The 14466-nt window shown below is 35.1% G+C and overlaps 1 protein-coding gene across 9 annotated transcripts in view; it reads right to left on the bottom strand.

Moving 5' to 3' along the window:
- Nucleotides 1–14466, bottom strand: part of LOC126366726 (cAMP-specific 3',5'-cyclic phosphodiesterase) — a 480018-nt gene that overhangs the window by 24685 nt on the left and 440867 nt on the right. For all 9 annotated transcript variants that reach the window (XM_050009948.1, XM_050009953.1, XM_050009952.1 and 6 more), the window contains one exon: nucleotides 8442–8506. In XM_050009948.1, coding sequence (XP_049865905.1) covers nucleotides 8442–8506 — 65 coding nt within the window. The remainder of the gene's footprint in view (nucleotides 1–8441; nucleotides 8507–14466) is intronic.

Below are 14466 nucleotides of genomic sequence, written 5' to 3'. Positions count from 1 at the left end.
ACAAGCAACACACATCCAGGAATGTAATAAGTTAGTGAATAACTGAAACTGACCAGTATGACTAACATGCGCAACGTGATAAAATTATCGATCGATTAAATAACTTTTGTCGAAATCGATAAGTTATTTATAGGCACATGCGTGCCACGTGATTTTGTTCGTATTTTGACAGAACGACATGACTTATTTGGGTTCACATATTAGCACCAATCGACAAAACGACATAATTATATTGTCAGAATCGATAAAATGACCGTGACAAAATTTTATCACGTTGCGCATGTTAGTTTGCTGGTCAGGTTCAGTTATTCACTAACTTAGATACTGTTAGATGTTTGTTGTTTGTCAAACAAAAAAAATGAAAACATGTTAAGATAGATAGATAAAATACTTTATTGAGCACAATGGACACAAAATCAGCTGCTTCTCTTCCCGGGCATGTCGTAAAAACCGACAGAGAGATTGTGTCCTCTAACATGATGGACTAATGTTATGGGCGATAGGCTGATCCCTTATCACCATAAGGTTAATCATATCCATCTTTGGACTTCGTATCAACAGTGGCTGCAAGTTGTCTTTGATTACTTGTGGCTCTGCCCACCCCATTAGGGATTACGGGCGTGAGTTTATGTATGTATGTATGTATGTGGACACAAAATATAGAGATAAGGACAACATATACAGAAAAGCACAACAGGCAAAGCATGGCAGGTTAAGCTTACGTTCGTATAAACATTTTAGCATATTCTTGGCAAACATTAGAAGAAACATACCTATACAATTATATATCTGGACAGGTGTCGTTCACGCAAATACACAGACACAAATGAAATGGTAGTCACATTTTCGTGGAAGCCTTTATGCGCATAGTAACCACACAGTTTGATGTTAGTGAACAACATCTCAAGAGTGATGGCAACACAGAGGCACTAACACTTGGAACGCCTGTCACAGGCGACAGGTGGAATACCATTGCCTCGTCAGTCACACCGACACTAAAACTGCGGCCGTTAATTCGACGTGACAATTGTTTCGTCACGAACCATGAATATTTTTCCGATAAAACACTGATTCTTAAAGTTTCCAATAATACCCTGCAATGAATGAAATCTATTTACTTGTGTTAGTGTTTAAAATATAATAAATAAACTAAAATCGTTGTTTAAAATTGAGACATTTCACGACAGGGTAACCATACCGGGGCAAAGACACAAGCGTTAGAAGGTGACGTGTGAAAAAAAAAACAAAATTCCCCTATGTAGTAAGTCACGGTCACCCGAGAATATAAGGTACATAAGGAGTGGTGGCTTAGTTTTCATCTCACCCTCGATTCCAACTCAAAACCACCACTGGTTCTTTACTTCCAGTTTCCGAAGACATTATAAGTTGCTTGAAAATGTCACAAAGAAATCATAAAGCCTAGAGGCTTGCTGTTGAACACTATCTTTGAAAGGCTATAAAGTCAAAAAGTTACATGTTACAACTTACAAAGCGGCACGAAATTCAAATTTACTTTTAGATTCGGAATTGTTGTCCATTTTTCTACTGTCAATAATAAATTCTGTACCGTCGGTGAAAAGTAATACAACTCGAGTTGTATCACTTTTGAGTTATTAGCACACACTTCATGTTCAAAAAATTCTCTTTCTTTCTGTCTAATTCTCGTAACTGTAGCTATTATAAATACGGAGATAATTTTTGTGTCTAGTGATATAAGTACTGTTTGTGAAGGATTCATGCTGTTATAACACGTGTAACATAATTCATCTTAACTTGCATTAAAGTGAAATGAAGATTTTCACTAAATATTTTGGTGTAAGTAAATGCAACTCAACATATATTAAAATACACGCAATCCTTGAATTCTCACAGTCCGTGTTTAATGATATAATTTTAGTTGTAACATCAAACACCAAATTTTTTTTTTGTGAAAAGTAATATAAATTAATATATATCAAAATATTTCTGAAAATACGATCTTAGATATCAATAACGTGTCGTGTATAATGATACATACAAGTTCGATTCCATGCGCCACCAGTGTGTATCCTAGGGTGACCTCCGCATAAACCTGTCTATGGGAAGACATTTTGTCTAGAGCCACAGCAAACCATATCTGATCCGCATTGCGAATGGGTATAGGTTAAGTTAGTACTTCAGACCAAACCGTGTTTTTTCTCTTTCTGCTATAGCCACCTTGTAGTACTTAATTACAGTACCTCAATAAGTTGTGGGTCCTGATCATGGCGTCGTTATCACCATGGCAGGGTTAGTCAAGAGGTATTTGAGATTTGTCATAACTGTCGTTAGTCTTCTTCCCTTAGCTCGAAGCATAGCTGTTTTACATAGTTTTCTTGATTACATGTAGGTTAAGCGGTGGCAGATTGAACGCTGCCTTCATTGCTAAGGAGGTTGTAGACATGAAATAATGGCTCCAAATATTATCGAGCTCCAATTAATATGCAAGCCATTCAATACACGCTGGTTAGATCTTTGATGCGAGCGCCGGTAGTGGTATTTTTGAACCTACATGGCCGTAGATGACAGCTCGGCATCGGCAGCATCGAGATCTGCCACATTTTCTCAAGAGAAGATTACTAGTTTCTCAAACACGTTGAATGGTGTAAATTTGTCGAGCTTCCTCATTTTTATAAAGGGAATAACTGCTCTGAACTCTTGAGCACCAGTAATATTTTTTTTTCTGTATTTTGATTACATAGGAGAGAATTACGCACAGGACTGTGAAAAATGGAAAGAGGAAGGGGAGGCCTTTGCCCAGCAGTGGGATCTTGTAGGATAGATTAGATTAGAATAAATAATTGGCAACACCACGGGCACAACCCCTTAATTAAACCAGGTCACAAAGTTTGTAAAAATCCCAGGCGGTATTTGAGCTTCTGAAAGGACTTAGTTGGCTTGCATAGTCAATAAAAGCACGTATAATGGACCACTTGCGTTTATGCGGAAAACTGAGCCCATTAAAATAACATTACATATGGGACATTCGAGTATTCATTGAGTCAAGTCAGGGGCCTATGGCGGCTCAGTTATAACCCTGACACCAGGGTTGATGGGGTTGGCAATTCACCTCACAATCCACACGATAGAAGAAGAAGAAGATGGGACATTTGGCAGGAGGATGATGATGATATAGTGGAAAGTTTGCCCACTTCACAATAGTGGTCCATACGCGAGGATACGCGGAAAGTCCCCCACGTGTGCTTACGTGTAGAGTTTTGCGGAAACGAGCTCATTTAGCTTAACCATAACAGACCATGGTCCATGGTGGTCATGGTCATGGTCTGAGGATAGCCCTGTGTAACCTATAGGTTTGGAGGTGAACCAATGATCTTCATTTTCACTACCTATTCTCATCGTCAACATTGATTCGACTCCGTTTATCGTTCTGTCAATGTTGCGGGCTACCATTAGACCGGGAATTTTGATAATTCGAAATATCGAATTTTACTTTAGGGGATTTTGATTGTGGAATGAGTTGTGATCTTTTAAATAGTTTCAGCAAGAAAGAAGTAACACTTACCGGTTTGTGTGATTTTGGTTTAAAAGTACGTAGGTACATCAACTTTATCTCCAGGCTATACTGCCAGGCTAGCCCGAAACATTCCTAATGACTAGTCTTAATATGATTCCTCTTACCTTCATTTGTTAGGGGTGGAAATATTATCATAATTGAATTTGTAAGATTTTGACTGCAAAAATGAACCAAAAGTGGTTTTGATTAGGGGCGTAGTGTAGTGGACAAAATGTGTTTGTAGTGGGCAGCAGTGGTGGTTTTGACCGGTTATTTATGAGTTTTGAGAGTAAAATCATAACAAAAATATCTTATTATCGTCACCTTACACTATATATACGTGTACCATCTTTATATGTATTTATTATTAGAAATTCGTAAAGACATGTATCATTTTACACAATAAAACCGAAAAAATAAGTCATGTTAAACCACTTGACACAAATTCGTTATAGTTTATCGTTTGTGTCAATTGATATAAGTTACGTTTCTTTACTTTTTAAAGAAAATAAATAGAATTTTGCCTTTCTACAACATTATGAAATAAACTTTCTTCCAAGACATTTTGTTTTTTGTAGAATAAGACTGTAAAATTAATAATTGAAATATGATATATCAACGATGACTTTTTTATAGTTATGTGTGTAAAAAGGTATAAGTAGACTTGTATCAATTTACACAATATAAAAGTTTGTGTCAACTGATACATGTAATTTATTTTGATCCTCTACCATTTCTGTTTAGGTTCTAAATATAACTAAATATTAGAAAAGAAACCTTCCATCATCACCTATCGACACATCTAACTTCTGTTCCATTATTCCTTATAAGTCGCGAGCTAGAATATTTTTAACTTTAAACTCGATTTTCTCAAAACTTGAATTTTGGACTTGTATTACTTTTCACCGACGGTACAGAATTAATATCTAAATTAAGGTATTGTATTGTAGTTTTAAGAGAAGGTAATTTTTTTGACGTGACTTATCGTTACTTATTGCCGCAGATGGCATTAACTACTTGACCGGACAAATGGGGAGCGCGCTAAAGGCTCTCACCCGGTAGGAAGATAATTTGAAAGCTATTGTTATTAAGTAATACCTATTTGTTATACTGAAGAAATAAGACTGTTCATGTACTGTGAAATTATAAAAATAAAATGCATATAAATTATAATTTCATTATTCGTCTCTAAAATATATTTTTATATTATATAATGGTAGGTATTTATTTTAGATATTCTCTTGCTTTTATAACATGAAAATATAATAACTGTATCCTCAGATTTACGTAAGAATTTCAATAAGGTTCTGGTGCCGTATCGGAAACATTCAAAAGTTATTTTTTGTTTTATTATCGTAAACTTGTATGAAAGCTTTTTTTTTTGTCTTTAATTTACTTAAGGGCTTTTAACAAAATTTGTTATGCCAGCCCCATCGATCAAGACTGACTAAAACTGATAAAAAATCATATTTAATTCATGCCCCCCCACCCACAACAGCCTAAGATGTGATGCTGTTGTGAATGAAAGCATAAATATCCGCTTCATAGATAAATTAAATACTCGTATGTATGTATACCCGCTCTTTGAATAAACAATGCTAAAATGATAGTGTATTAAGATTTTATTTAAATACTAGTCTCCTACAGGTGATAATGGCTCCGGTTGCTGCAGACACCACATTAATTTTATTTTAAGTTATACCCGTCATTTTCTTATCCGCTGACAAGGAAAAGGACGGATGGTTGACAATTATTAATTATAAAATGAATTAATAACCCGGGCGAACAAAATAGGCATCTCACCAATATTCAACCCGTTTGACGTGTGCTATCAACAACTAAAATTGATGTGTGTTCCATAAATTTTATGCCTGTTGATTACTCGTTCCTTTTCTTTTCAGTGGATAAAAAATGGCAAATATAACTTAAAATAAAATCAGATGGTGTGTATAGTCACATGAACAATATCATGGGTAAATGGGTACATATCACTTTAAAACTCTGTCGCACTATCATATTTGACATTTAATGAGACTTACGGTTTAATTTGTCAAAAAAGTTAATGTGACTTGGTTTCAAAGTGTATAGATATATGGTGTAGTGTATAGACTCGGACCGTACAGGAATTAACACCAGTATTATTATATTTAAAAAATATAAAGACTGCACTTTGGATAAAACAGGCTAAAGTTTAAAACAGCGCCGGTATTCATTATATGAGTACTTTTATTAATAAATTATATTATATAAGAGATAGATTAGCATCTGTATGCGCTAATAAAAAAAAAGTGTTATCTGTGTCTTTAAATACTTCGAAAAGCTTCTAGGCGAACGTTATCATTAAAATATCATTAAAATTGTGTAGATAGGATGGAGAAGTTTAAAGTTCATCAGTAATTTTGACAAGGTTTTATTTCTAATTTCAATACAGGTCAGGTAGAACTTTGCTGAATAGACAGTCAGCTGTAAGATTGCAATACATTTTAAACTACCTATAAGTCTTTCATGTCTGGAACACTTAACGTTAGAAACCCATCTTAGTGGAACGGAACTTTATTGGCCCGATGCCTTCTTCGTTGGAATGTAGGTATCTCTCTAACACCTATATCATAATTTGTCTACATAGGTATTTAACTGCAATAAATTTGTAAAGTTTTCGTTTTAAATTCCTACATAAATCTTGTTTTTTTGTTATAAAGAACCTTGCTACACGTTACTCTCTTTTCAAAGTATTGAGTAGAGCTTTCATCTTTCAACCTCACTTATATTAGCAAAAACATTCTAGTGGGATAGAATCCTATTGTTCAGTTGCCTTCCAATACCTTCTTTAATCAATATTTATTGAGGAATGTATATGTCTGTACCCCTATCTTCTCATGTGGTGATCAGTTTTTCAGATTGTGTTACATTTCCCGCGCATTTCCTCCCTATAACTTTATCTACATCCGCAATCTTATGCGGCGGGGGCGCTAAAGGGACACACATAAACAGCCTGTATACGTCCCATCGATGGGAACAGGCCTCCCCTCAATCAACTGGAGGGGGAATGGAGCATACTCCCCCACGCTGCTCCATTGCAAGTTCGAGGAGGCGCTTTTTACGGCTAATAGCCGGGACCAACGGCTTAACGTGCCCTCCGAAGCACGGAAACATCTTACTTTTTCGGACAATTAGGTGATTCAAGTCTGCAATTCCTTACCTAACAAAGGACAGTCTCACAAAGTGATTTCGACAACGTCCCCATCAGGAATCAAACCCGGAGCCCCAGATCGTGAGCTCTACGCCCTAACCATTGGATCACAGAGGCTATTAAAGAGATGATTTTGGAAAACTCAATGTCAATTTCATCTGTTTACGTCGTTACAGTTGCGAATATGTTATCTAAATATTACATTAGCACTTATGGAAGTTTGATGCGTTATTACATGAAGTATCATCAGCAAGTAAATAAGGAAAGAACGTACCTAACCTATTTACAAATTTACCGTCAAAACATCCGGAGGTTTTAGATAAGAGAGATAATCTGTGACAACTACCAATCAGATATATGGCTGAGTGAAATTATTCGAGGAAATACTGCGAATCGATTGGATTGTACCTATATATACGTATTCAGTTAAAAAGTTACTCCGGAAAAGCTTTCAAACAATATTGATTGCCCACATTATGTTAAAGGTCATTCTATTTTAGAGCAGTAGTTGCCAAAGTAAAATTTGTGTTTTCCGCTTCCATTTCAAACGGGACATTTCATTTTAGTTTAAAAATGTAGGTATTCGTAGCGAAATTAAAAGCTGCGAGAAACTTATTTCAACGTTCACATAGGGGAGGTATAACATTTACTTATTCACATTTAAAAGTATACTTTGCCCACCGCTGCGAGAGAAGTGGCTCGCAAAAAGCTTCGCAAATTTATGTTTCAATAAGAAATTGCGTGTGTGAATAGCGTTTATTTTTTCCGCTCCAGGATTTCGGGGGCGAAATGAAATCGTGTCTGGTTGCCCAAACATTTCTGCCTAAATTAAAGCCGCCGAACAATCCAATCGCAGGGGATCGCACCTTCTTGTCTGATTTATTACGAATCGGGTTACTTGATACCGCCGTCAGCGATGCGTGTAAGTTGATATTATAATCAATATCATCATCATCATCATTGGCCTTATACGTCTGTTTCAATATAGAACAATAATAATTGCTCAAATGCATTTTCAGAATTATTTTGAGTGAAACCGTAGACGTAGCAGATTTAACTGTTTATTAATTTAGAAATGGCTTTTTAATGGTCCTATCGGCCGATACTATTACGTACTTACCTAAGCAGTAATTTAATAAATTATATTATTATCTATCTATTTTATTACGTATATTTATTGTGTATTATATAACTTATAAGTATTTAGATTTCCGCATAATTTTAATCTTAGTTGTGAATTGTAAACATTTGGTTGATTTCAGTGATAAAGTATGAGCATATCATTTTCCTGGTAGATTGAAACAGATTACAGGCTCGTAACATGTCTCACATGATATGTTTACCTTGTGATGTAAATTCTTCGAAGGATATCATCGCCAAAACTAATCAACTAATGCGATAAAAATGGTAAACATCGGATGATTGTACAGGGGTGCTAGCGGTCCCTACTATAATAATAGTTAACCTGAAAATTGTAAAATCAACACTCAAGCCTAGATAAATTTATATGATGGCTGTGAAGATATACACTGTGGCTCTTACTACTTGATAAGTCTATTTTGAAATCAGATTTTACTAGCCACAGGTAAATAATAGACGTCTGTAGCCTAAAAGAGTATCCGAAACCCACACTTGAACAGTATCAGGTATCACAGTCAGGTAAATGGTATCTCAACTCTGCAGATCTTGAAGCAATTAGTACTTTGAGGGTCGTCTTACCTCCAGGGTTGAAGTTTTTCGGCTGGGGCGTAACTGCTGTGGCGGCGCCTGAAGATCTTCGGGATCTGAAATCATACAAACGTTATTATTAGAACTTAATTTGAAATTTGAAACGTTATGCCGTACAACTGCTTTAATATATTTAATAAACTCAATCTTTCATACATTCCACTTTACTTAACTCAGAGACATTAACTAATGGAATAAAGAAGCCTATTTTCTAAGAGAGAATATAGTGCTTAAGTATAATACTTTGAAGCATTGTCACGACTTAGATTGTTCTCGACAACAATAACGGAATCCACTAAATTCAGAATTTAGAATACCTATCTTTAAAGATTAAACATCCATATTTAAGGCTGCGAGACTCCATCTATATATATGCTTTAATATTTGAATTTATTAGGAGAAAGCGCTTTATCTTTGACGATATTAAATTTTTGTTCGCATATTCAAGTCTTTGATACAGTATGAGTGGGGACCGGGAGAGTGCTTGTGCTGGGTGTTTCAGTAATCTTATATTTCAAGAATAATTTGTTAACCTTGGTTAGCTCTTCTTGACTGTGACTTGGATTTGGTTGATTGGATATGAGGATTTCTTTGTGGTACTGTATACGTTGGCAGCAACATTATGACTGTATCATTGATCCTGAACATACCAGTGTGTTTTATCTATAAACAGTTCAATCTGCCAATCGAATGCTAATATTATTGACGAATGATAAACACGATCACAATCGATCCACGTGCTAATAATAGTCTACAATATTCTATGTTGTTGTTGATTTGTTCGCATTGCATAAGCTAAAAATAGTAATCAGAACGACTGCAGATAATCAGTACTGTCTAGATCCTACGGTCAGGGTTCACGTAATGCCTTGCAGATGTTTGCTGTACATACGTGAGAAAAACATGAATGAATTGAACTCTGTACTTAGATATTTGCATAATTTCATCAAGTGCTTATTCTTTTCAAATCTTTATGAGACTCCATAACATTACAAGTGGGGAAAACCTGGTTGTCTTTTTTGATAGGTAATTCACTATGCTCATAAATGATGGAAATGTTTGAGTATTTTGGTAAATAGTGACGCGAGTCATAAAAGTACCCGGGCACAATAAAATATTTTCTCATTTTGGTTTGGTGAGTCTTCATATTAGTGCTTAATTGCATTTTCTGATCGCATGAAGTTAATCTAGAAAGCGCTTAAGGGTTTCATTAGTGGAGACGATGCCTCTTGGGACCGCTATATCAATCCGTCCGTCCGTCGACGTATAAATATTTGTCCGTCTCCGAATACATGGACGAATAGAAACATTGCGCATTTAAACACTTTCTTTTGCAGTGACTGAAATATTACAAGTATTGCATGCGATTGTGAATTTATACGAAGGTATCGAATGTTGAAGTGTCGCTTACCCAAGCACGAATTCTTTTGTCTCAAATAAGTACGTTAACAGCCTCAAATAGCAAAATAAATTATGTTTCATTTATCACCACATTTCACTCTTATATGCATTGAATAGTAATTCAAAAAGGTTAAAGGGTTCTGTAGCTCTGACGCGACATATAACCTTTTCAACTGTTTCACGGGGAAAGTTTATATTACATTTAATGACGCGGTACTCGTAATAACATGAGAATCAAAATACAATAATATTCTGAAAACAATATTAAATTATATCTGTAATAAGGTTAATGTCTTGATTATGAGACTTTAATTTTAGTGTTTTATTGATATTAAAGGGATTACGAAATGAATTGCATTATGGTAAGAAGTAATCTTGTGGTTACTTACTTACGTCATTTTACTAATTGGGTTTTCCCTCACCAATCTCTATGACATATTTATGACCCTCGTCATTGTTAATAGTAATATTATAGATTAACTCAGCTACAAATGAATTAAAAAAGTGGACTTTAAATTTAGTACAAAATATATATTTTTATCGATAACATATTTTGACCAGTCTGGCAGTGAAAGGTGATACTTATTTTGTATATAGAAATGGGAGAGTCTTTCGTCTTGCCTGGTATAAAAGTGATAGACAGTGAAGCTTAATATTTCCTATTATATATAATTATGCATTGAAGTATTCCTTTCAATTGAGTATGTAAGGTATTTTTTTATATTTTTAAATGAAACGTTATGCTTTTATAAAAAAAACTAATTTGAATATTTTTGCTTTACATGCAAATGTTAATTTTATCAATTTTAACAAGAAGTAGTAGGCTGCATGACATTTATACCTTTGCCTTTGCTTAGTTTGTATTAAAAGTTTTGTTAGGGTGTCCAAACTGTGGGCGGTCCCTAAGAGTACTCAGGCCCAATAAGATAGATACAAATAACATTTTGTTCATTTTTTATTTCTTTAATTAGGTTTTATAGTTTGTCCTTCTAATAAACATGATGGGGTTTGTGATCCTCATTATTAATGAATTTATTTCGCTAAAAATTGAGAAATAATATATTTTTTAATTAAAAATAAGTACCTAAATTGTAACATGTGCGCGCGCACGTATGCTTTAGAAACGGAGATAGGCGACAATTTACTAGATATGCGTTTAAGAAGACCAGATAAGTGGGTCCCCTATGACGCGAGATTGCGGCTAATCCGTCAAGACGTGACAGTATGGTCACGAGCCGGGGTGGGCGACAGAGGGCGCGGGCGTGACGTCGTCGTCAGGCCGTCGACTCGCGTCGCGCATGTGCGCGACCATTTTGCCATAGGTCGACGCGGTCGCTACGTCATCAACGCGTCACTACACGGATGAATAAATATTCCGATGCGCTTGTTACGACTGTGCTCAAATGTGTTTACCTATATTTATAATAGTTAATTTTAAACGAGTTTTGTGCTTCGTTTGAATAGGGAGACTAATAAATACTTTGGTTTGTAATGTAAGTAATTTAAATAGACACATTTTAATTTCATTTCATCCCACTACTTTTATTTGATTTAATTAAATTAGATCTAGACAGATCTATGTAGGTTTTTCTACATTTAAGAATAAAACCTCTATTTATCCTAAGATCCGTTTAACATTTAAACACATTCTGCTGTCAAAAGGGAAGTAGGAGTGATTCACAGAGAGTCAAATAGGGAAAGGAATAACATTGCTGAAGTGTAGTAGATAAACAATAAAGGACCTAAAATGAGGGTCCCACAAAGGGATGGTTGGGTTTATGAAGACATACCCAAAAAAAATCATAAATGAAAATACGCACCTATTTAAAAGTTAGGGGAAGGCTGGGCAAAGTGAATACCCCGGGCAAAGCGAATACTCCCCACTACTCCTAAAATATTAGATGTTAATTCAACACACCACTACTGTTACGTCGGGCCATCTTGGTTTAATACGCGGCAAACATCGAAGCGAGGGGCCGCGTCGTGTCCCGTCCGCGGAGTGGAGATTTGTGTTTTCGTAAATAAAAGATTGATTTTATGCGGTAAGTACATTGATTAATTCTCCTATATTTCTAGTTCTTGATTCTTAGGAATGTCTTAATTCAGTAGCATACCAAAATAGGTTTTTATGGTATATTTAACAGAAAGTCAGAATTATTAGTTTTTGCATGAAATGTGTTAACCTCAAAATTTACCTAGTGGGGCAAAGTGAGTAGGGCAAAGTGGATACCATATCCACTGATGACTTATTATCTAAAAAGGTCTTTTACTTGTTTCAGATGATGAATAAATATAAAAAAGAAACTGTTTTCACCGAAGATTAGGAAAATATATATAAAAGAAGATGGTAAACTAATTAAAAATTGGATTCGATGTGACATTTGTCAACAATGGTGTCACGAAGATTGTTCTGCTTTTGATGGCACTTAAGGGTATACCTGTGACAATTGCCAATCTTAATTTTATTATTTTATGGTCAATAAAAGTTATTGTTTCAGTTTATCAAAGTTATTTCTATATTTTCAGAGACTGATTATGGGTATTCACTTTGCCCAAGTGCTGTATCCGCTTTACCCGGGGTACCGGGCAAAGCGAATACAATCGTACTTTTTTTTATTTTAACTGCAGTTGATTATTGTTTAAATATTCTTGGTTACTGATGTTGGTATTTGTAAGAGCAATAAATAAAGACTAATTTGTGATAATTATTTTGTTTTTGTATTGTAAACCTTTTCTGCTATAACCTTAAATACCTAAAGGTATCCACTATGCCCGGCCTTCCCCTATCTGTTATATAATCATAATGTTATTTCAATAAGGTTAGGGTATCAAATTCTGATTTTTAATAAGTGACAGTTTAAGGTATATGAAAGTCACATTTTCGACTACGAAAAAAATGAGCGTACTCATTGCCACATCTGCCTTTTTATATATCACAGAGTATCGACCTTGCTCTTGCTCACGCGCATGTTGTGACGTAGCGATCAGTTAGTCGAGTTCCAACCGCCGACGTCAATGTACGCTTCTGTCGCTACCCGACATTATAACAGTACATAATTGATTTTTTATCGATCGTTCCGAACATATGCCTTCTTTACACACATGTTGTCCGATTATAATAAAAATAGAATCATTTTTAATGCTGAAGCTGAATATGAAATATTTCGGCGTTGCATATTTCGTTGCCACAATATGATTCATTGAGATTGGTGAATTATTCATGAAATTCGTCATGTTTCGAACACGGTTTAAAATATTTCACGGCATTGTTTGGAAGATATGTTTTATAATACCTAGATGCCTGCGTAGCTACTATGGATTTTTGAGTAGTTCTGTCCCTTTTTACATTTTCCTGAAAATTTCCCGAGCCGGCCGTTAGGGCGGATCTCTATCGCTCAATTAGACAACTGGTATAACGTAGAAAGGACTATGTCTATAATTTGGGGGCTATTTCACGCTCTAAGACTCATCAAAGGTTCACTACTTAGTTCTCGTCCCTTCGCCACTTTCTTCGGTTTGGAAGATTTGGATGGATACTCTGCAAAAGAGCCACAACCTTCTTAATTTCAGTTTAGTTCTGTAATATTTATTTGGTTATATTTATTGAGTACTTATTTGAATATTATCATTTTTATCACTAACACGAAACGAGCGAAATTTATGTCTAACGAAAACGTATTACCCAAATTAAAAATTTGATATCAATATACGAAAATGAATGAATAACAAAGAAATATAATATTCCTTACATCTGAAATCTCCAGTATTGTAGTCTGATTTTGTTCCTATATCATGAGAAGGAAAATTGTGATTCCTTAAAGGTTAAGGTTATGGGTTCCACATTCGGCCTTATTCGTAATCGAAGCCACCTTTCCTTAGGTTCTGTATTCAGAAGGTTCCGCGAAAGGGCCTTATTGAACGCCCTTTTGTGTTTATTGATGCGATTATACGAGCACAACAAAGAGCATTTTCCGCCTTTCCTTATTTCTTTTTTGCGTAAATCTTGCGTATAATGCAATATTGAGCTTATAGTGTCAGCACTGTATTTAATTAGACTGATACCCAATTATATACCAGTAATTTTCATCCAATTAATCCGCTATTAATTGTTTGACTTGAAATGGATTGAGTTATTATCTCGTGACGCAAAAGCCCTTATTTATATATTTCAATATCAGTCAATATTTGAGCTGTTCGAAGAATCTTTATAATTACTACGGGGGCTGTATTTGACGGCTTGCTTTACGACTTTGTATTCTGACACTATCCAATTTAGTTTTCTTTTTTACACTTTTGACGACGGAGCGCCGAGACGCAATACAGCGATTGACAGAAGCCGATGAACTTACAAACTAATCTTTCGTCTAGCGCACAGCCACGTCAGCCACCGAGCAATAATGTACTTACAAAGAAATAGCATCAATATCATACACAATTTTGAGATTGTGTTGGTAGAGTAAATAGATAGAAATAAACAAGTACTTAAATAAGCAATCCGCAACTCATTATTTGTTTTATATCCATGTAGATGTTATTACGAAGAGAACTAAGCTTTGATCATAAAATATCTGCTGAGAACATAAAATCTCGTACGTGACTTTCGATTTGCATTCAT

The sequence above is a fragment of the Pectinophora gossypiella genome, chromosome 5, assembly GCF_024362695.1.
Source record: "Pectinophora gossypiella chromosome 5, ilPecGoss1.1, whole genome shotgun sequence".
NCBI lineage: Eukaryota > Metazoa > Arthropoda > Insecta > Lepidoptera > Gelechiidae > Pectinophora > Pectinophora gossypiella.
This window is presented reverse-complemented; position numbering and strand designations above follow the sequence as displayed.